Genomic DNA, 24,577 nt, shown 5'->3' with positions numbered 1-24,577 from the left:
CTTGCTTGCCTCTGTTCTTCTGCTGCAGCCCCATTTGTTTGCAGATCTAATGACATAATTTTGATTGAATTGGCAACAGGACAGTTTTCACCCGTCAGTATGGGGACTGTCCAACTGGCCTCAGTAGTGTCATCCCGTGAAATCGTTATCGTAAGATTATTTTATCTGTACCTGGAGCTTTTGATTCTCCTTGGTGGCATCCAAATCTTCTATGTCTTCTGCTAAATTGCTTTGTTCTGATGTCCTAAGAGGACACAAAATAGTCTAAATGTCAAAATATTACTCTGCTGGCGCTGCTATGATGATTGTCAGCGTCTTTTTCATGCTTCTTTGACACTCTGCACTACATTCATCAGACAAATGAATGAGTAATGTTAACAGAGGTGCAAACAAAAAAATGCTTTGCAATCAGGGGACATAAAGGTATGGTTTTACTTTTTTTGTGGCCAAGACCAATATTCTGTTACGCCTCTGTATTGCATGAATAATTTCATATACTTGTTGACTTTGAATTATATTTCCACTTATAAGGAAGAACAAGTAGTCATCTAGACCAGAGGTCCCCAACCGCCGGTCCGCGGACCAGGACCGGGCCGTTGGGGTTTTTCAGCCGGTCCACGGGGAGAGGGGGCCCCTCCAGCCTCCAGCAGGGCCGCCATCAGGGCATGACTGCCCTGACTCCAGTATGGGGCCCGGCCGGTAGGAGCCCCCTTTTGTGCGTCTCTCTCCTCATGGGGCCCCCGGCCGCATGCTAAGCGCCGGGTCCGGGACATCTTAGCGCTGCGCTGCTGCGGCAGCACCTTCATGATTCCCCTGACTTACGGTCATGTGACGGCGCCGTCACATGGCCGGAAGTCAGGAGAACCTGGTGTCAGCGATTTGGACGAGCGCCAGGATTCTGCAGGGATCGCATGGGGGTAAGTATAACAAGTTTTATTTTTTTTTAAATACAATTAACTAGGAGTGGGGGGAATGGGAGATGCACATGGGGGGAGGGGAGAGATGAGAGATGCACATGGGGGAGGGGAGAGATGAGAGATCCACATGGGGGGGAGGGGAGAGATGCACATGGGGGGAGGGGAGAGATGAGAGATGCACATGGGGGGAGGGGAGAGATGAGAGATGCACATGGGAGGGAGGGGAGGGGTGAGATGCACGGGGGGGATGAGAGATGCACGGGGGGGATGAGAGATGCACGGGGGGGATGAGAGATGCACGGGGGTGGATGAGAGATGCACGGGGGGTGGATGAGAGATGCACGGGGGATGGATGAGAGATGCACGGGGGTGAGCTGCACATGGGGGGGTGAGAGATGCACATGGGGGGGTTATGTTTACATAATTTTGTTGCCTTATGAAGGGCGGGGGGGGCCCCCAAAAATTTCTTGCACAGGGGCCCACTACAGTCTGTGTCCGCCCCTGGGATGAAGTAAATGCAGCTGAACAGCAGCTGTCAGGACAGCTGCCCTGTCCTGCTGCAGGGCGTGATGGGGCCTCAGTGATGCGGCTCCTGGCACAGCACATTATGTGGGGCTCCTGGCATAGCTCCTGGCGGGGACCTGGTCTACACTATATGATAAGTATGCACTAAACTCCAAATCCCTCCATTACCCCGCCCCCATATGACCAAAGCCCCGCCCACCCCACCCCCTCCTTGCTGGGCCATGGAAAAATGATCTTGCTTCAAGCCGGTCCCTGGTGCAAAAAAGGTTGGGGACCACTGATCTAGACAACCGGATGACACCAAGTTCCTCTCCTGCAGACAGCAAAGCAAAATGACTGCTAACTTGTCTTTTCTTTTACTTCTCAACGGTCACTATGTGTTATAAACACTATAAGTTGTTTTTTTCTCAGGATTTGGATTACACCGTGAATATTAAAGACCCTGAACCAGAGGTGATATATCAACAAATAAGTTCAGCCGTTGAGGACCCTAATGGGGAGAATAATGCTGACCGTTATTATTGCAACAATTATGAATCTGCCTTAAAAACCTTAAAAGCACCGTCAATGGATCCATGTGATCTCAGTGATGAAAAGGTCAATTTGACAGCTACAGTTAGCAGTGATGAAACTTGTGATAATGCCTTGGCTCTTGGCACTGAGGAAGGGACTAAGGTTACTGAAACACTGCCTTTTATGCCTGAACCTATCAATGCAGCCATTGCAGAAAACGTGCTCGATGCTCTTAAAGAAAATAGGGATAAGGATTTTACGGAAGAAGTTAATAGTGATTCAGTTTCTGAAAATGAAACTGAAAGGAAACTCAGAAATGCACACGATATCGCTAGGACACCTGTAAACAAGGTTAAGCAAACAAACTCTAACACAGTTCTAAGGATAACACCCCCTGAAAAAGTAGATGAGCAGAAGCTTAATCTGGATGAATTTCAGACTTCTCCAACTGAAGGCAAATCTACTATACTAATAAAGCCTCCAACCCCTCGCAGAAGTATCAGGAGAACTACTAAGGTATCTGACAATACCAACAATACCCTTCCACTTCCTACAACCCCTAAAAGAGGCAGTAGAAAAACCAAGGATAATCCTGAAAACTTAAGTACAACATTATCAATCCAACAAGAGGACCAACCATCCATTACTACCACAAGAATTTCTAGAAGAACTAAAAATTCTGCTTCTGATCAAACTCAGTCCACAGAAAGGGAAACCACTGTTACAGAAGAAATTGTAACAAAGATGCCAGCCTCTCCTGCTAGAACCCGCAGAGGAAAAGCTGCAGCATTGGATAACCACATAAATACAGGAGATATTGTGGATGTAAAAACTGTAATGCCGACAACACCTACTAGAATTACTAGATCGTCCAAAGTACTACAAGAGAGGGAAAGTGAATCAAACATTGAGAATGTTGAGACTGAAGCACTTGTTTCTACACGTACAAGGGGACTAAGGAACAAACAAGTTGTGAATGAGTTGGTCAAACACTTTGAGCTTGGTGCCTCACAGGCTTCCAACAAACCTGACTCCAGCCCTCCTCATTCTCCTAAAAGGCTACTCTTAAGATGGTCTAGAGTCAAATCAGAAAATCAGATTGATAAAAAAGATACAGATGACAATATTGTCACAGCACAAGAGGTGATCACAGTCAATTCTAGAAAAACTGCAAAAAAGTCTATTGGTAAAACAGATATAGAGGCTTCTGCTGATGTCGATGAAGAGCAGAAGAGAACAACCCGTTCAACAAGGACTAAAGCTAACATTGTTACAATGCCAGATGCCACTCCTGTTGAATTTGCATTCTCATCACTTACACCAAGACGTGGAAGAAAACCAAAAGGTTTGTTTAGACCTCCGTTTCCTGTTAAAATAATGGTTCCATGCTAAGAAACTTTAATGTTGACGCAACATGTGGATTATGGTACTACTGGGTAAAACTCTGATCCCCATAGAAACATCATGGTTTAGTAGACTCATACTATGTATAGGTGCTGAACCTGTGACATAGTCCCTAACGTGCAGGAGTATTTCAGCCATCTGATATTCTCCATGATATCCGGCTTCTAGACAAATACATTTTTTCTTTAAAATTCTTTTTATTAGGAAATTTTTACAGTATAGCGAACAAGGGGTCTGGAAAGGGATGAAGGGAAAGGAAAGGCAACCAAATAAAGGGAAAGAGAAAATGGGGTAGGGAGGAAGAGTAAAGAAAAAGAGAGGGGGAAAAAAAGGAAATGAGGAAGATCGTCTTAACATAATTGCACCACAGTGTTCACATAGCAAGTGCAAAAACAACATAGAATGAAGTATAGATTAAAAGAATTCTGGCAAAGTAATAAAACATCATATAAAGAGTCTTCTCTTGCTTGGAGGAAAAATTGCGTTCCAAAAGGACCATTTGGAAAATACATTGATTTTTAAAACCACTTATTTGTTTCATGAATCAAAAGTAAAAATGGAGATCAGAAACTTTTTGTAATATATCTTATTAGAGAAAAATGATTCTTTCTCCACTTATCAGCCACTTTGTTTCCCAGCACTGATGTATTCTCAATACTGATCTGTCTGTGGTGAGATAACAAATTACACTTGCTGTTATAAAAGGGCAGGCAAGGGAAACTGTAGGGAAATAAAAGCCGAAAAGCACATGGGAAATTGCTGCATCTTCTAGTTCAGAGGTAAAAACTGCTGAAAATGCCTGTGCAAGTCATAATGGCTAGAAATAGTGTTCCTAATGTACTGTACCCTCATCAGTTTGTTCTGAAAGGTCACCTGAAAATGCAGTGAAACCATTAGTGTTTCACTTCTTTCTTTTGGGTGTCTGAAACATGTATGGTTTACAAAGCATTGGATGTAAAGTTTACTGTTAATTTGTAGGGGAAAGCTTGTCTACTTGTATATATACTAAAGTATGGCCTGTTAAATTGTATCCTTCAGTTGAGGTTTTAAAACTGTGTATTTGCAGCTAATAGCAATTCCTAACTGTTACAGCAGTTCTGTGCATGTGGGAACTACCTGTAGCACAACACATGGGTGCAGAAATCCCACACATATATTGTTTCATAGACACGCTGCATTCATTTAATCATTTAAAGCTTTGCTAGAGGAACATTTGCGATATTGGTGGGCTCCTACTCTTCATCCATGGCTGTAGTTACGAAACGAGACACAAGATGCAACTTGACCACAGAAGATGTATTGCGTTTTAGAGTTGCTAGAGAAGTATAAGGCCTTAAAGGGAACCTGTCACCCCCTGGGCGATATCAGACCTCTACTATGGGCATACAGGTTATAGAAAAGTGAATCTATAAATACCTGTATGGCCCATAGCAGAGGTCTGATTGCAGAGAAAAGCACTTTAATAAATTCTTTTTTCCACAGGCTTGGTGTCCGGGGGACACCAAGCAATCCCCGCCTATCTGCTTATTATTCCCCCAAATCCCCACCTCTCTGCTTAATTATCAAATCCCCCCTCCCCTGCACGTCACAGGGCCCTGTGACAGACCCTGTGACGTGCACTGTGCTCCCTGACTTCCGGGCACGCGCAGAGGGCCGCTCACATAGAGCACGCTTTGCTTCATCCCGGCCCCGTCTACCTGTGCTCTGCGCCGCAGGTTTATATTGCGCAGGTGCCGGAAAGTGACCGTGACCCCCGGCGCCTGCGCAATAGAACCCTGCAGCACAGTGCACGGAGAGTCGAGGCCGGGATGAAGCAAAGCGTGCTCTATGTGAGCGGCCCTCTGCGCGTGCCCGGAAGTCAGGGAGCACAGTGCACCACACAGAGTCCTGTGACGTGCAGGGGAGTGGGGGGATATGATAATTAAGCAGAGAGGCGGGGATTTTGGGGAATAATAAGCAGATCGGTGGGGATTGCTTGGCGTTCCCCGGACACCAAGCCTGTACAAAATAGAATTGATTAAAGTGGTTTTCTTTGCAATCAGACCTCTGCTATGGGCCATACAGGTATGCATAGATTTATTTTTCTATACCCTGTATGCCCATAGTTGAGGTCTGATATCGCCCAGGGGGTGACAGGTTCCCATCAGACCTCTACTATGGGCCATACAGGTAGTATAGAGTTACTTTTCTATCACCTGCATGCCCATAGTAGAGGTCTGATATCACCGGGGGGGGGGGGGGGGGGGGGACAGATTCCCATCAGACCTCTACTATGGGCCATACAGGTAGTATAGAGTTACTTTTCTATCACCTGCATGCCCATAGTAGAGGTCTGATATCACCGGGGGGGGGTGAGAGGTTCCCATCAGACCTCTACTATGGGCCATACAGGTAGTATAGAGTTACTTTTCTATCACCTGCATGCCCATAGTAGAGGTCTCATATCTCCCAGGGGGGACAGATTCCCATCAGACCTCTACTATGGCCATACAGGTAGTATAGAGTTACTTTTCTATAACCTGCATGCCCATAGTAGAGGTCTGATATCTCCCAGGGGGGGACAGATTCCCATCAGACCTCTACTATGGCCATACAGGTATGTATAGAGTTACTTTTCTATCACCTGCATGCCCATAGTAGAGGTCTGATATCACCGGGGGGGGGGGTGACAGACTCCCATCAGACCTCTACTATGGGCCATACAGGTATGTATAGATTTATTTTTCTATACCCGGTATGCCCATAGTTGAGAGCTGATATCGCCCAGGGGGTGACAGGTTCCCTTTAAATGTCTGTTTTATTTCATCAGCATTTTGAATCTGACATTCCTCAGTTTTTGGTCATTATGTCCCTTTTTACAGTCAGTGTTTCAGCAGTAATTTTCTTGTATGCATTAAAAAAATCACAGCCTTTTCTACCTTCCAAATGTTAAAAACTGCATATTGATAGCATTTTCAGATCCATATATTTGTATTGATTGGATTTTATCCGTGATTTTAAACAAAATCAGACACACAAAAACGTGATCCTCACCATAGACTATTAGGCTATGTGCATATGTTGCCATTTTTGCTGCGTTTTTCAGTGCAGATTTGTCACAACCTGAAGGATTTCCTGAAGCCAGCAAAGTGAATGAGAATCCTGAAGTCTCATGCAGACATTGCTTATTTGTGACTTGCAGATTTGGTGCAGCTTTAAATCTGCAGCATGTCAATTATTTCAGTGTAAGGGTACGTGCGCACAATCAGTAATCGCTGCGGATTGGAAGCAGCGCACTAGCGCTGCGTGCAATCCGGAGTGGCCAGATGTTACAGTATAGTGGATGGGATTTCAAGATATCCCATTCCCACTATGCGTCTCTGTGCACCTGCGGATCACCCTCGGACATGCGGTGCGTCTTTCCAGACCACAGCATGTTAATTTCTCTTGCAGAGCAGGCTAGTCTCCGCAACAGAAATTAGATCACTACAATTTATTGATTGCGGTGAATCCGCATGGTTCAATTTACACATGCGGATTCACCTGCGTGCAGCGATTTGGACGCAGCATAAAGTATGCTGCTTTCAAAGTGTTGCCAGTCCCAACCGTGTGCACATACCCCTAGGCTGTGTGCACATGTTGCAGATTTAGTGCTTTTTTTTTGTTGCGGGTTTTTTTGTGTGCAAATTTGTGATAAAACCTGGTGCTAGCAAAGTGAATGAGAAACCTGAACTGTCATGCACATGTTGAGTATAGAAAATAATCTGCAGCATGTCAATTCTCTGTGCTTTTTTGCCTGCGTTTTTCAACCATTGAATGCACTGAAAAAACTAGGCAAAATCGCAACATTTTTGATGCTGCGTTTTCCTGCCAAGAGATACAGAATTTTCTGCACCAAATACCCTTAGGCTGTGTGCACACTGTTCGTTTTAGCAACATTTTTTCCGCTAAGAATTGGGCAAAAAACGCTAGTCAGGATTTGCAATGCGTTTAAAACTGCTGCATGTCAACTTTGTGTGGTTTTGCCTAATTCCCTTTGCCCATGTCACTTGTAAACAATAATAAACCACTATATACTCACATATCTGCCATAATCCCGAGTGTCCCACGGCAATCAGATCATCCAGCAGCCAGCGATACACTGACAGGAGTGTGATCGCTCCCGGCAGTGTATAGCGCTGATCTGCCGGGAGAGAGGTCACCAGAGTTCAATCAGCTGATGAGCTCCAGTGACCTCACTTACTGCACCGTTGCTGTGTCAGAAAATTCTCATGCAGCAGTGGTGCCGTGAGGTCACCAGAGCTTATCAGCTGATTGAACTCCGGTGACTTCTCTCCCTGCAGCTCAGTGCTGTGCACTGTCACAGGAGCGATTTTATACTCCTGTGTCCATGTATAGCCTGCTGTGACTGCTCTAGAACTGACCCAAATCTTCGTGGGACACTGTGGATAATGTCATCACCTCGAACAGATGAGGGATATGGTTGTGGTTTTATTTTATTTTTTTCAGGTGACTGGCTTCAGCGGATTGGACGTTAGGTGAGTATTTTTATTTTCTGTTTCTTTTACAGATGACAATGGCTTCAGGGGATTAGGCGTTAGGTAAATATAACTGTTTATTTTTAAATAAATGATTAAAACCGTGTGGACTTTTATTTCAAATAAAGGATTTTTTTCAGTCCGTGTGTTTTTCAAAACCATCCTATGTGGTTAGTAATGGGGGTGTCTTATAGACGCCCGGTATTACTAACCTGGGCTTCATGCCAGCTGCTAATGCAAGGCTGACATGAACCCCAACATTATTACCCCACTTGCCACCGCCACAGGGCAAGTGGGAAGAGCGGAGACTAAGCACCAGATTTGGCGCATCTTACGGATGCGCAATTTCTAGGGCCGCTGAGGGCTGATACTATTAGCCTCGGAGGGAGCCAGTATCCATGGCCCCTTCCTTGGCTATTAATATCTGCTCACAGCTGTCGGTTTAGCCTTTGCTGGTCAGATTTTATATGGGGACCCTACGTCAATTTTTTTCATTGGTCCCTCTTGTATCTAGCCAGTAAACGCGAAGGTAACAGCTGTGGGCTGTTAATAGGCAGGGAACATTTTTGGCTAATTGCCCTTTCCCTGGCTAGTAATATCAGCCCCCAGGTTTCCCTCTGCTGGATATGAAAATAACGCGGGTGCCCACACCATTTATTTTACTTAATTCATTTTATTTCATAAGAAATCCCATGCCCACTGCTTGTTTTTGACGCTGTGTAAACTCACCCGCAGCATGTCAATTTGCAGATTTTGACCGATTGAAATGTCATTACATGCAGTGGATCCACATGTACTGACAAAACAAGTGCAGCATTAGAATGCAGCATTTTGGGCGTAGTCCAAGCGCGCTGCTGGTTCCTGATCGTGGGGACGTGCCCTAAAGGCTTAACCAAACAGCTGTGAGCTGTTAATAGCCAGGGGACATATTGGCCTAATAGCTCTTTCTAAGCTAAAAAATACCAGCCCTCCGCTGCCCCAGAAATGACACTTCATATTTAATGTTCCAATTCTGGCACTTAGCCCAGATTCTTCCTGATGCATCAGGGTAATGGGATTAGGTGTCGCTGACATAAAGCCCAAGGTTTAGTAATGAAGAGGTGTCAGCCAGACACCCTTATTACTAAACTTGTAAGTAAACAGTGAAATAAACACACACGCCAAGAATAAAACACTTTCTTTAACCCCTTCACGACATGCTCCGTACATGTACAGCGCATGTCGTGTCTCCCCTTTTGGTGCGGGCTCCGGTGCTGAGCCTGCACCTTTCCGGGCAAATGACCGCTGATCTGGACATGCCCCTAACAGCCGCAGGTGGAATCGCGATCTACCCGCAGCTGTTAACATGATAAATGCTGCTGTCAAATTCTGACAAAAGCATTTAACATGATCATGCCGGAAGCGTGTCACATGATCGGGGGTCTCCGATGGGTTGTCATGACAACCCGGAGTCTACAGGCGACCTCTGTGGTTGTCATAGCCAATCTGCTATGAGCGGCGGTCGGCGTTCACAGCCGATGAGCAGTTTTGTTACACATAGCGGGACTAATGCCCTGCTATGTGTAACACAGGTGATCGGAAGATGGAGACTATTGAAGCAAGTAAAAAGTAGAAAAAAAATGTTTTTAAAAGTTTAAATCACTCCCACCCCCACTTTTGCCCTATTCAAAATAAAACCATAAAAAAATCAAATATACACATATTTGGTATCCCGCTTTCAGAAGCGCCCGATCTATCAATATAAAAAAAGTGTTCATCAGATCGGTAAATGGCGTAACGAGAACAAAAATCCAAATGCCACAATGAAATTTTTTTTAGTCGCCGCAACATTGCAATAAAATGCAATAACAGGTTATCAAAAGATCGTATCTACACCAAAGTGGTATGAATAAAAACATCAGCTCGATGCACAAAAAATAAGCCCTCACCCGGCCCAGACCACGAAAAATAAAGTCTCGACTGGTCTCGGAAAATGGCGCCTTTTTTTTTTTTTTTTTTTTTTTATAACAAAGTTTGGATTTTTTTTTTCCACTCAAATAAGAGAACATATACATATTTGGTATCTACGAACTCGTATTGACCTGTAGAATCATAATGGCAAGTGAGTTTTAGCTTTGAGTGAACATGGTAAAAAAAAAAGGCGGAATTGCACTTTTTTGCAATTTCGCCGCACTTGGAATTTTTTTCCTGTTTTTCAGTACACAATATGGTAAAACCAATGGTGTCGTTCAAAAGTGCAACTCGTCTTGCAAAACACAAGCCCTCACATGGACATGTTGAAAAAAAATAAAAGTTATGGCTCATGGAATAAGGTGCGCAAAACCAGAGAAGGGTTAAAGCGATGTCCCACGTATCTTTTTTCAAATATCTTTAGCTCCAAAAGGCATTCCTTGCTGTAAAAAAAAGCGCATGCAAAAACCGTGCTTTTTTTCTGCCAAGAGATGCAGAAATATCTGCACCCAAATACTGAACGTGTGCACATACACTTATGGCTGCATGATCTATTTGTGATTATGGAGACCATGTTAAACAGATGTCTGAATGAGACTTTACTGGTTCATCTAAGGCACCAAGTTTTAGGTTTAGCATAGTTTTGTTTAAACATTATCTTACAGTTAGAATGATAAATGTTACATTTGTGTGCTGATTCCCAGTTACTCTGCATCATCACCCAGAGCCGCACTAACGGCTCAGCTAGTTCTGTGCTGTCATTTTTTCACTGAATTTTATGTACATGCATAAGAGACAAAAGGACAGTGAAAAAAGCGCACCAAAAAACAAGCAAAAAAGCAAGAAAATCCTGAACAAACCTCCTGGCAAGAGATCAGGTTTTGCTGCAGAAAAAAAAACCACGCAGCAAAAAACGCAATGTGTGAACATAGCCTCATCTAAATTGTGTGTAAAACTCCATGTTCACACTGGAGAAGCCGCCCCAGGAAGCTTTATGGAGCAGATTTGATGCCTCCGACACCTACTACATATCTGCTGCATGTGAGCAGAACTCTAGCTATTTGAGTGCCGCTCATTTATGTAGAATGTAACTCTGGATCAATAATCGGGATAATTAAGTGGCATTTACAAACCAAACTTTTCTTATGTTATCAATTATGGGTGAACCTACACTTCTGGCTACATTAATTTGTGAAACCTGATGGGGAAGAAACCAGTTTGTTCCAATCTTGTGTCTTCAGGTCCAACAAATAAACTAGAAAAAAAGCCGCTGTGTTGCTGTTTTCATAAATTTCAATCTTTGTGCTCCATGGGCACATTTTTAGCTTTCCAGTACTTTAAAAAACATGGACATACTTGTAACAATAACTGAACAGCTATTTCTCACGTAATGAACTTGTTTGTTCCCTCTGCAGCTCAGCAAACAGCTCTCCTTATTTCTCCCACTAAGACGCCAGCACCAATAGCTTCAGAGTACCTGTTTTCTCCACCATCTCGAAGTACAAGGAGGACAACAAGGACAAAACTCTTTACCAGTGTAATGCTGGAAGAAAAGGTCAGACATCATTGTTTTATGTTGCTGGGCTTTCCTTTCCTTTTACATTGCAGAAAATCTTAAGCCCTAATTATGCGTTTCCCTAATTTTTAGGATGTAACTGTTAAGGAGTCGCATGAAATAGCTCATGTTCCTGACACACCAGAACTAAAGCGACCAAGAGGCAGACCTTCAAAATGCCGAGTAAAGGAAGACGACCAGTAAGTATTTGTTGTAGTGTTTTCCTTCCTTCTTAATTTCGGTAAAATCATCTAACCTGTTACATATATACACACTTTTGGGCCTGATTCATCAATGTGTAACCACCAGAATTCAGCCTTAAAATACCTTAGATGTTGCAGTTTTCACAGCAGTTTTGGCCGCTACACCAAATTACTTGGAACTGGGGCGAGACAGAATATTGCAACACCTGCTTGACAAATTTATTACAAATTGCTCATACCTTACAGCAGAAATGTTACTTCAGTTTGTCTGGATTCACGATCTAATCCAATTGGAGTCATATTATTAAAATCTAACTATTATTAGTTCTATTAAGAAATAAGGTGATTCTGAATCACAAATATCTAGAAATGTTGGACCAAATGTAGTCTGTGAATGCTGTATTAAATATTAGTCTCAATTATGAAAGTCTTCTCCCATGACCGACTAACATTAACTCCCTTTTTTAAAAGTTTGTTCCCATTAATAGTTAGTGGGTCCTATATTATTTGATTCTATACGTTATCTAATCAACCAGTCTCAGTTGTGAGACCATCTATTCCCATATCGCACTCTCATCAGTGGATCATTATTGGTTGGCTAGTAAATATGTAGCATTGAGAGTGATCCAGTTATGAACTCCCTGATCACTTCCTATGTAAGAACAGACTAGCACATTCAAACATTGGCACTGGAGATAAAGCCCTACGCTTTTCTTCAATGATTGATTACTGCTTTGAGTATATAAACAGTATAAAATGCGCAGTAATCCATGAGAACGTATTGGCATGATTGCTGGCTGGAGTAGCATATTTGGCAAGATGCATGTCCGTGATGAGGTGTACCGAATTCATAAGGGGTTTGCACATTTTAATTCTGCACACCCATCATTAAGACTGGTGTACAAAATTCCAGTTTTAATGAATCTGGCCCTTTATTCTGACAGGGTAAGTATGCTTAACAGCAGATGCTAAAATATATTTGTGCCACCTCCATGGGATGGCTTCAATAAGGCACATTGGTGATTGACAGCAGTCTTGCGTGTTAGTCTACTTTTCCACTCCTCATCTTTTTTTATAGTCAGTGGCTTTAGGAGCAATGTCCATTACCTTATACTGTTGGGCGCCGTCAGTGTTCATGTCTGGCATTTCAAACATCACCCTTCACCAAGTTATATAGAGAAGTCTATAGAAAGTTATAATAAAATTATTAAACAGATTATGGACTTAAAGCAACTAAACCACTGCTAAGAAAAAAGGACTATTAGGATATCACCTAGGGATCTGCTTTACCAGTAGAATCTGGCATTACTGATTGACGTCTATTTAATAGGAGCAAAATATCTAGGTGGTCTGACCTGATTGCTGAAAATTTACGGATTATAGAATAAAGGGGAAGAGGGAAAAAATACAAGGAATAGGTTTACAGAAAATAAATGTTTCAATTTTGACAGTTTTTTCTGAACACCTATTTATTAATTCCATTAAAGGGATTGTCTGGTTTAAAATGAAAAGTGTGCAGTCACTCTGTGCGACTGCAGACTTGTGAATCCTCCCAGGGCACGCACTGTGTGTTGTGAGGATTCGTCGTTTCCTGCCCCAGAAACGGCGGTAAGGTACTCTACATGCATTCTCCATGGCAAAACCCATCTAGTGGGCGCGACCTCGCTCAATACAGTTGTATTGAGCGAGGTCGCGCCCACTAGACTGGTTCAGCCTGGAAGCATGCATATTACATACCTGACCGCTGTTCCCGGAGCAGAGAACGGCGAATCTTCGCAGCACACAGTGCGTGCCCTGGGAGGATTCACAAGTCTGCAGTCTCAGTCATACCTGACCACTTCGGCACCCACCATCCGATTCACTTTTCTGCATCGCTGCGTGCTGTTTCTCCGGTCTCTTCACCATAGACCAGTAATTCCATACAAGACCTTATGACATGCAGTGACCTGCGGTCTGGATGTGTCATGAAGTCCTAATCCATAGTGAAAAGGCCTTAGAAGCAACGCGCAATGGCAAAAAGAGGAGGATCAGACAATAGCCGGAGAGGTCAGCTTTAATCATGTGTGTTTTTGTTTAACAGGCATACGTAATTAGGGGTCATACGTAAGTTGGATGTTTGGAAGTCGGGGACTTCCTCTATACTACTTAAACTTATTTTGTTGTTCAAAGTCTGGATATAGTATATCATTAATACTGTAATATATTCACTCATGCTTCTTATACAGATTTCTCCATATAATACACTGTATCAAAGTTCCTGAACATTTCAATTTGTAGGAAATAAAGTGCAACATTGTTCTCTATTGGGTGGCACTTCAATAACTGTCTCAATCATATTGCTATCCTTTAAAGGATCAATACACACTAGCTATTGAACCCGTTCTACGCCCTGGTGGCGAGCATTTTTATTGGTATATGGTCTCCCATGCTGGTATGTCCTGCCCCCTCCTGTCCCCACCATCCTACCCTTGTATGCATGGCACTCCTCACCCCCAATCCTGGTATGCATGGCACCCCTCACCCCCCCAATCCTGGTATGCATGGCACCCCTCACTCCTATCCTGGTATGTATGTATGGTACCCCTCACCCCCCCCCCCCCCAAATCTTTGTATGCATGGCACCCCTCATCCCCCAGTCCTGGTATGCATGGCACCTCTCATCCCCCAGTCCTGGTATGCATGGCACCCCTCATCCCCCAGTCCTGGCATGCATGGCACCCCTCATCCCCCAGTCCTGGTATGCATGGCACCCCTCATCCCCCAGTCCTGGTATGCATGGCACCCCTCATCCCCCAGTCCTGGTATGCATGGCACCCCTCATCCCCCAGTCCTGGTATGCATGGCACCCCTCATCCCCCAGTCCTGGTATGCATGACACCCCTCATCCCCCAGTCCTGGTATCCATGGCACCCCTCATCCCCCAGTCCTGGTATGCATGGCACCCCTCATCCCCCAGTCCTGGTATCCATGGCACCCCTCATCCCCCAGTCCTGGTATGCATGGCACCCCTCATCCCCCAGTCCTGGTATGCATGGCACCCCTCATCCCCCAGTCCTGGTATGCATGGCACCCCTCATCCCCCAGTCCTGGTATGCATGGCACCCCTCATCCCCCAGTCCTGGTATGCATGGCACCCCTCATCCCCCAGTCCTGGTATGCATGGCACCCCTCATCCCCCAGTCCTGGTATGCATGGCACCCCTCATCCCCCAGTCCTGGTATGCATGGCACCCCTCATCCCCCAGTCCTGGTATGCATGGCACCCCTCATCCCCCAGTCCTGGTATGCATGGCACCCCTCATCCCCCAGTCCTGGTATGCATGGCACCCCTCATCCCCCAGTCCTGGTATGCATGGCACCCCTCATCCCCCAGTCCTGGTATGCATGGCACCCCTCATCCCCCAGTCCTGGTATGCATGGCACCCCTCATCCCCCAATCCTGGTATATATGTATGGTACCCCTCACCCCCCCAATCCTGGTATGCATGGTCCCCTCGCCCCCAATCCTGGTATGCATGGTCCCCTCGCCCCCAATCCTGGTATGCATGGTCCCCTCGCCCCCCAATCCTGGTATGCATGGTCCCCTCGCCCCCCAATCCTGGTATGCATGGCACCCCTCGCCCCCCAGTCCTGGTATGCATGGCACCCCTCGCCCCCCAGTCCTGGTATGCATGGCACCCCTCATCCCCCAGTCCCGTTATGCATGGCACCCCTCGCCCCCCAGTCCCGTTATGCATGGCACCCCTCACCCCCCCAATCCTGGTATGCATGGTCCCCTCGCCCCCCAATCCTGGTATGCATGGTCCCCTCGCCCCCCAATCCTGGTATGCATGGTCCCCTCGCCCCCCAATCCTGGTATGCATGGTCCCCTCGCCCCCCAATCCTGGTATGCATGGTCCCCTCGCCCCCCAATCCTGGTATGCATGGTCCCTTCGCCCCCCAATCCTGGTATGCATGGTCCCTTCGCCCCCCAATCCTGGTATGCATGGTCCCCTCGCCCCCCAATCCTGGTATGCATGGTCCCCTCGCCCCCCAATCCTGGTATGCATGGTCCCCTCGCCCCCCAATCCTGGTATGCATGGTCCCCTCGCCCCCCAATCCTGGTATGCATGGTCCCCTCACCCCCCCCCCAATCTTTGTATGCATGGTACCCCTCAGCCCCCCCCCCCCAATCTTTGTATGCATGGTACCCCTCAGCCCCCCAATCTTTGTATGTGTTCTACCCCTCACCCCCCCCCAATCTTTGTATGCATGGTACCCCTCACCCCCCCAATCTTTGTATGCATGGTACCCCTCACCCCCCCCCCCCCAATCTTTGTATTCGTGTTACCCCTCATCAGTTTCACGCTGTACGCATACAAAAAAATAAACACTTATACTCGCCTTTCTTCCTTGTGCTCCAGCGCTGCTGTGTCCTGTTCTGCCGGAGGCCGGTGGAGGAGTGCGGCGCGTGCCCATACCGCGCTGTCCGGCGCCGTTTTGCTGTAGACACACTGTAAATGTGTCTTCAGTAAAATGCTGCCGGATAGCTCTATGCGCATGTGCCGATTCCGATGCCTCACTCCTGCCCCGATCTCTGGGTCAAGAGAGGCGCCGCAGCAGCGCTCCTCCCGGTCAGGTAAATATGGCGCTGAAGATCGTGGTATGTGCTCAGTGTCTACGCATACCGTGATCTCCGGTGCCATACCCTCCTCTTACCTGTAACGGCTGGATGCGTTCTTCTGTCTGGAGCCAGACTGCACAGGCGTGTCGCGCTTGCACAGTCTATCGAGGCTTCAGACAGAGGGACACTTGTAGTGTTATATTATAGATATCAAGTGATGCTTAAAATCGCTTGGAAAAGCGCATGTAAAAACGCTTAAACGCTTCTCCCTGGCAGAAAAACCGCATGTAAAATCTGTATGCCTTTTTCTGCCAGGGAGAGGAAAAAACGCTCAGGAAATTTCTGCTTAAAGTCTGCATCATGGGCACATACCCTTATAGTCCGAAAAATACCGTATTTTAATATTTTATTTAATTAACAAAATAACTTTCATTTTATTCACTTTCTTTACTACCAGACCCTTTTCTCCCCCTTTTTTTCTCATTTATTCTATATTTATTCTAAGTGGTATATGCTAATGTGAATAGTTTAATAACAAAGGTGGGATTTCTGCTCTGAGACTCTCACGGTATGCATACACTAACATTTTACAGTTTTGGGAACACTTATGTACTAAGTGAACTAACATCTGGATGTAAATTTGGTAGTTTGACGCAGTATTGAGAGATGGTGCTCACCAATATGACAAAGGGGATACGGGATTCGAAAAAAAAAAAGTGCCTAACCACGGACAGGCAGGTAGTTGCGATGTACCTTTCTGTTGTGCCCAAAGCAGTCACAGGCTTCTACTGAGGTCACCGCAGCAGAGCAGCAGTTTCTCCTCCTGTTGACTGGACGGGACCACTGGTGTCATGCTGATTGACAGCTGGCGCTCTGCTGCCTATTTGGGGGAAGCCGGCCGTCAATCAGCATGACACCAGTGGTCCCGTCCTGTCAACAGGAGGAGAAACTGCTGCTCTGCTGACAGGGGGAAGCAGACTCTCCAGCAGGAGCGGTCAATGACCGGCGCCGGGTACAACAGGCAGGTAGTAGCCTGATTCAGCAACTTCATTCCTATTTTTAATGTCCCAGATATCCCCTTTAATGAACTTAATGAAATGGTTTGCTCTCTGTCCTCCACACTACTTTCTCCAAATGTATGAGCTATATGGACCTACTCTGCTGTCTTTACCAGAAACGTCAAAGGGCTCGTTTGATATGATTCTGTATATATTTGCATTTTAGACACATTGAACATAGTAAGTTTTGGCTAATAAGTTTTAGAAGGGGCACAGTAAAGGATATTCAGATGTGACTTTTTTCACATCTGTGGTGCAGTTTCCATAAGTAACTGCAACCACTACCCAGTGTCAGATTATTTATTTGACCTCAATAGCACCCCCCACTGGCCTTGTTGATTTCTAATGGGCACTGTTGTGGTGTTCCTCACTTTTGATAGTGCTGCATGCAGAGTTATTCGTCCTGCGTCTACTATGTGTCTGCTATGGCAATCCGTGATGCAGAGCCATACCTGTATACATAGAAAATGTTAACACATCGTTGTTCACTATAGGCATGTAATGTACTTACTACTCCTGTGCACTTCAACTTGTTACTTCTGGAATATTATAGGGCAGAAGATCACCCTCCTATAAAGATTCAGCTGCTGTCACCCCCAGAAAAGGCAACTGGTGATTCAGAAAGTACAAAGCCTTCATCTTTAAAATCTAAAGCTTCTGATCGAAAGCAGTCCAGGAAAACCAGGAGAAGGAAAATTATATCAAAACCAGTCAATCGCAGGAACATCAGATGATTGATGAACGTTGTTGATTTTAATGTGCTGTGTAAAATAAAATAAACTGTGTAAAATATTAAAATCGGCTCACTGGGAAGAATAATTTATATAAATTATTGTAAATGGTCTTAAAAGCTTGAAGTTTAATATTTCATTAGAATTTTCTTCCCAGACATTTTTTCTATTTTGTATCGTTTTGTAAAAAATGTATCTATAGCTTCTTAATATGTTAAATAAATGAGAGAATTAACAATATTTTACTTTTATTATAAAACTCAGTTTCATTTTCTTAACTTAATCATTGTTTTCCATAATGACTCTCTGAAATTTACTGCATCCTTGACCTTTTTAAGGCAAAGGCCATAAATCCACTTAATGTAAATGTTGCATTTTTTCTGATGTGTTATTTTGTGCACAGAAAGTCTGCTACATTTTAAAGGAACATTCACACGGTTTTTGAAAGTTGGTCCATTAAAAAAAACCTGCAATATCACTTAAATGCTTGAGACTCTTCCTATTCATTTCTATTGTAGAACCTGTTTACTGTTTCTATATGCAGTTTTTTTCCGCTTCAGGTTTTAAAAAATGTTTGGTGGAATAAAAGTGCATGACACTACTTTTGAAGTGGCTTCTGATGACATCCGATCCAAACTACTGGACACTGTGAAATCAAATAGCTGCAACAAAGAAAAAGTTTTCAAAACACTTCAATAACTCTTCAAAAATACTTACAAGATTGTCCCATAAACAAAGTGTATTTTAATCAATGTCTATTGGTATAATAATAAGTTCCACAATTTGATTTGTTAAAATGTTCCTGTGCTGAGATAATCTTATAAATGTGCACCTGCTACATACTATTAAATGGCTGTGTCTGATCATACCACAGCACCTTGCTAGGGAAGGATACAAAAAAGTATACGGACAGGACAGCATGGGATTGCAGCGGATTCTTTTTGTGAGGCAAAACATTTCCTTACCTGTTTTATTACAGGAATCAGTTCTTTTGCTGCGTCTCTAGCACTCTGCTCATATTGGAAATCAAGTCAGTGACACCTAATGTCAGCTTACTTGATTTATGATGAACTCCACACCCACGCACAAAGACGGCCACACACTGGACCTCATCTTCACCCGCCTCTGTTCCCTATCTAACCTCTCTAGCTCACCTCTCCCTCTTTCTGACCACAACCTACTCACATTCTCTTCTCTCTCCTCTCCAGGGCAACAATCCCCACTCCACAAAGTTGCATACCCTCGCAGACATCTCAAACACCTTGACCTACACTCACTCTCTGAATCCCTCCTCCCTCTTACAGACATTAGTTCCTTACATGATGCAGATGTTGCTGCCACTTTATACAACACCACAACCGCTGCAGCTCTCGATTCGGTCGCCCCCCCTCACACATACCAAGGCTCGCACAATCAACAGACAACCGTGGCACACCAGCCTAACTGAAGAACTGCGACGGGCCTCCAGGGTTGCTGAACGTAGATGGAAAAGGTCCCAGTCCAATGAGCACTTCATCGCATTCAAACAGTCCCTCACTACCTTCAAGTCCACATTCACTGCAGCAAAACAAACATACTTCTCATATCTTCCCTGTCTCACAACCCTAAACAACTATTCAACACCTTCAACTCTCTCCTCCCCCAGTGCCTCCTCCCTCTCCTCTTATTTCAGCCAAAGACTTTGCCTCATTCTTTAAGTAGAAGATTGACACCATCAGACAAAGCTCTTGCCTAAAGCCCCGACAGCCCCTCCCCACACCTACTCAACCCTCTTCCTCCAAAACCACCTTCTCCACCATTTCTGAAGATAAACTTTCCTCTTTACTCTCCAAATCACACCTCACCACCTGTGAACTTGACCCAATCCCATCCCACCTCATCCCAAACCTTACCACTATCTTCATCCCAACCCTAGCCCACCTCTTCAACCTGTCACTAACAACTGGTGTCTTCCCCTCATGCTTCAAACATGCCTCAATCTCACCCATCCTCAAAAAACCCTCCCTTGACCCATCCTCTGTGTCTAGCTATCGCCCCATATCACTTCTCCCCTATGCCTCAAAACTACTGGAACAACATGTCCACTCTGAGCTGTCCTCCCACCTCTCCTCCTGCTCCCTGTTCGACCGCCTACAATCTGGTTTCCGACCGCACCATTCTACTGAAACTGCACTGACTAAAGTCACCAATGACCTACTAACCGCCAAAGCTAAGCGACACTACTCTGTCCTCCTCCTCCTAGACCTGTCATCTGCCTTTGACACAGTGGACCATTCCATATTACTACACTCTCTCATCTCTCGGCATCACAGACTTGGCCCTATCCTGGATCTCCTCATACCTAACAGACAGGACATTCAGTGTCTCCCACTCACACACCACCTCCTTATCTCGCCCCCTATCTGTCGGTGTCCCCCAAGGTTCAGTTCTAGGACCGCTGCTCTTCTCCATCTACACCTTAGGCCTGGGACAGCTCATAGAATCTCATGGCTTTCATTATCACCTCTATGCTGATGACACACAGATCTACCTCTCTGGACCCGATATCACCTCCTTACTAACCAAAATCCCACAATGTCTGTCTGCTATCTCATCCTTCTTCTCTGCCAGATTTCTAAAACTTAACATGGACAAAATGGAATTCATCATCTTTCCGCCATCTCATTCAACCCCCCCAACTGACCTATCTATCAACGTCAATGGCTGCCCACTCTCCCCAGTCCCTCAAGCTCACTGCCTTGGGGTAACCCTGGACTCAACTCTCCTTCAAACCACATATCCAAGCCCTTTCCACTTCCTGCCGATTCCAACTCCAAAATATCTCCCGGATCCGCACATTGATAAACCATGCATCTGCAAAAAAACTAGTGCACGCCCTCCTCATCTCCCGCCTTGACTACTGCAACCTCTTACTCTGTGACCTCCCCTCTAACACTCTCGCACCCCTCCAATCTATCCTAAGCTCTGCTGCCCGACTAATCCACCTGTCGTCTCCCCCCCACCGCGCTATTCCCCGGCCTTTCCTCTCTGTCAATCTCTCCACTGGCTCCCCATTGCTCAGAGACTCCAGTTCAAAACCATAACCATGACATACAAAGCCATTCACAACCTGTCTCCTCCATATATCTCTGACCTAGTCTCCTGATACATACCCGCACGCAACCTCCGATCCTCACAAGATGTCCTTCTCTACTCCCCTCTGATCTCCTCCTCCCACAACCGTATACAAGATTTCTCCTGTGCATCCCCCCCTACTCTGGAACTCTCTACCCCAACGTATCAGACTCTCGCCTACCGTGGAAACCTTCAAAAGGAACCTGAAGACCCACCTCTTCCGACAAGCCTACAACCTGCAGTAACCACCGCTGCACGACCAGCTCTACCGTCACCTACTGTATACTCGCCCATCCCTTGTAGATTGTGAGCCCTTGCGGGCAGGGTCCTCGCTCCACCATACCGCTGCACGACCAGCTCTACCCTCACCTACTGTATCCTCACCCATCCCTTGTAGATTGTGAGCCCTCGCGGTCAGGGTCCTCGCTCCACCATACCACTGCACGACCAGCTCTACCCTCACCTACTGTATACTCACCCATCCCTTGTAGATTGTGAGCCCTTGCGGGCAGGGTCCTCGCTTCTCCTGTACCAGTCGCTGTCACATTGTGTTCAAGTTTATTGTAATTGTTCTTGTATTATACTGCTTTTTCACATGTAAAGCGCCATGGAATAAATGGCGCTATAATAATAAATAACTCTGGAGACTAGTGATTTGGGCAAAAACACTCACTTCTATGATAAAACATAGGGGCAATGTTTTACCTCGCAGAAAGCAGCAGCTGCAAACCATAGTTATGTCATCTGTATAATCGCTTATTCTTCCTTCCTTGGCCAGGAATTGTAATATGTGCTGACCATCTTCCTACTTGGTCAGACACATCAAATGCTGCTACGTACTATATAATGGCTGTAAGTTTACGTCATGGTCTGGAAGGGGTTCTTGACTTGAGCTATGCCTGCACGATCGCCGCCGCAAGTTCAGCTTAATGGGGTTGTCCACTACTAGGACAACCCCTTCTTAATGTTCAGCCCCGATAAAATAAACCTTTACTCGCCTCCCATGCTGGCTCTGTTCCAGTGGTATCTGTACTCTGTCCCAGTGCTGTGATGTGGTGGAATGACACGTGATGCCTGGTGTCACTGTCCCCACCTCCTGTCGAAATGAACATGAAGAGGAAGTCCAGGATCAGCTGCAGCCGGACTTCCGCTTCATGTTCAGTTTGTACGAAGGCGGGGACAGAGATACCAGCGCTGATTGGGCGTCACGTGTCATTACACCGCATCATAGCCCTGGGACCGCGAGGTTTGTTTGTTTATCTGGGCCATACATTTAGTTTAAGAAGGGGTTGTCCTAGTAGCGGATAACCCCTTTGAAGAAGTGCTCCCATCAACTTTTATCCTCTTAATATATTGGAATCATATTGTATAGCACTGTGTACTTACAATTGCTCATTTTACCCAGCTAATTATTCTCTTTTCCATTAGTTCTTCGACATCACGTGATTAAAAACTGACTTAGTGAATCGTTCAAAGTAGTGATGAGCACAAGAGCTCATTAATCAAGTTTGGCCAGGGTGCTCGGGTATGCTCCGAGTATCGTGGGTGCTCGATTGACACGTTTGTGTCCCCACGGCCGCATGTTTGGTGATTGTCCAACAGCCGCGAAACATGCAGCTGCGAGGACTCAAACATGTAACTCGAGCACCCGCGATACTCTGTGCATACCCGAGCACCCTAGGCAAACTCGAGTAACGCTCAGTGGCGCTCATCGTTGCTTAAAAGGATTTAGTAAGTCAGTTTTTAAGTCCTGTGTGTAATGCTGTGGTTGAAATATAGAAATTTACATGCAGCAAAATGGCCCCGCTGTATACGCAGTAGCATTTCTTGTTTGCCGATAGATGCTACTGCGCAAGCGCGGCCGGCGGAGCCATATTGATACAAGCAAAAAAAAATTTCCTCCAGCAAAACGGCTCCCATGTGTGTGCAGTAGCATCTATCGCTTGCCGGCGCCATTTTGTTGGAGGAAAAAAAAGTTGCAGCATTATGGTGCTGCACTTGCGCAGTAGCATCTATCGGCAAGCGAGATATGCTACTGCACATGCGCGGGCAGCAGGGCCATCTTGCTTCATGTCAATTTATACATTTCAACCACAGAATTACACATGCAGTATTAAAAATAGGAGGCAGGTTACTGAGGGCATAATGACCTGTCAGAAGGCATACAGTGGAATACATAAGCAGAGCACCAGATAAAGCACCTCCCCAAAGGCTGCCCCAAAGCCCGAGAATATAATTTTACCAGGTCCTCTAGGGACAGGAAACACATGAGAGGTTAAAAGCCCCCCTTCACCTCACCCTCAGTGTTTTTCCAGTCCCTAGCAGGACAGGACGGTAGAAGACCATTGAAAAGGGTACCTGTGAGCTAGGGAGTTTGGGGGGGATCCATTTCTCCCCTTCCCCCTGTCAAGATGCTCCATGCTGATACCCCACTGGGCGGGGGTCTCTCAGCCAAGTTAGTGGAAGCAGGGGGGCTCCCAACTGCGCCTTTCCCTCTCATAGAGGGCTCTCGGCTGTACGCCAGCAGACTTCTAGGTCTTGCCTGATTGTATTCCAGGGGTGGAGCGCATGCCATGCCTGCCGGCAGTCTTCCGGCCTGCGCGTGCGTTCCGGTAAGGAGGTCATGCGATATCCACCAGACGAACTTCTCGATTCCGGCATGCGCTCCGGGGGCGTAACGCGCTTCCGGGACGCACTTTCATGAGTCGTGGGTTCCAGACTGGAACGCACTCTGGATTTACACAAATGTCGCTTGATTCTGGACAGTAGGGCATACATCCCTGCAAGGTATTGTGGGGGATAACGAGTTGGAATGTGCCACAACCACCTTGACCAGGTAATACTCTATAAAAGGGTATTCTTACAAGTGTGCACATTCTGATACGATGGATTCCAATCCTGCACGTTCAGAAACCAGCAGAGTCCCCGGGTAGTGTGAGTATAGGCCCTGTTTATTGTGCCTCAATCTACTGAAACACACAGAACAAATTTTAAATAAAGTTCCCGTGTCTCCTTCTAAAAAAAACAAGATAGAGGAACCCAGAGGTCCGGATCTTCCTCACGGAAGAAACCCCGAAAATGCTTATGTGGCTCTAAGCGCCAAGATTGCTACAAAAATCAGCTGTGTAAAGAATGCATTGCCAAGATTCTCAAGGAAGAGAAAGCAAACGTTCCTAACTGACATGCGTCCTATAATTAGAGAGGAGGTCCAGAATACAGTCTCCAGCCCCAGACGCCTCAATTGCCCCAGGCAGTGCAGCCCCTCTCCCGCCACAAGAGACCTAGGTGGGAGACGGAGGAGTCATCTGGGGAAGAAGAATATCCAGATTCGGTCTCAGACCAGGATCTAGAGAGGGGGGTGGAGGAACCTTTTTACCATCAGAAGAAATGATAAAATGTATCTGTTCCCGGCTGAGCATACTGATGATTTGCTTAAATCAGTGAGGCATACTATGAAATTAGAGGACGCTCATATAACCCATTCCATA

The 24,577-nt window shown here is 45.7% G+C and overlaps 1 protein-coding gene across 1 annotated transcript in view; it reads left to right on the top strand.

The window, feature by feature from the left end:
• Nucleotides 1-18,215, top strand: part of LOC141273770 (protein ELYS-like) — a 112,169-nt gene extending 93,954 nt beyond the window's left edge. The window contains exons 31-34 of the mRNA XM_073686107.1: nucleotides 1,854-3,300; nucleotides 11,242-11,381; nucleotides 11,475-11,581; nucleotides 17,798-18,215. Coding sequence (XP_073542208.1) covers nucleotides 1,854-3,300; nucleotides 11,242-11,381; nucleotides 11,475-11,581; nucleotides 17,798-17,978 — 1,875 coding nt within the window. The 3' untranslated portion in view covers nucleotides 17,979-18,215. The remainder of the gene's footprint in view (nucleotides 1-1,853; nucleotides 3,301-11,241; nucleotides 11,382-11,474; nucleotides 11,582-17,797) is intronic.
• The last annotated feature ends 6,362 nt before the right edge of the window (nucleotides 18,216-24,577 follow it).

Source organism: Phyllobates terribilis, unplaced genomic scaffold, assembly GCF_046119375.1.
Source record: "Phyllobates terribilis strain yellow unplaced genomic scaffold, ASM4611937v1 Scaffold_5__5_contigs__length_657084704, whole genome shotgun sequence".
NCBI lineage: Eukaryota > Metazoa > Chordata > Amphibia > Anura > Dendrobatidae > Phyllobates > Phyllobates terribilis.
This window is presented reverse-complemented; position numbering and strand designations above follow the sequence as displayed.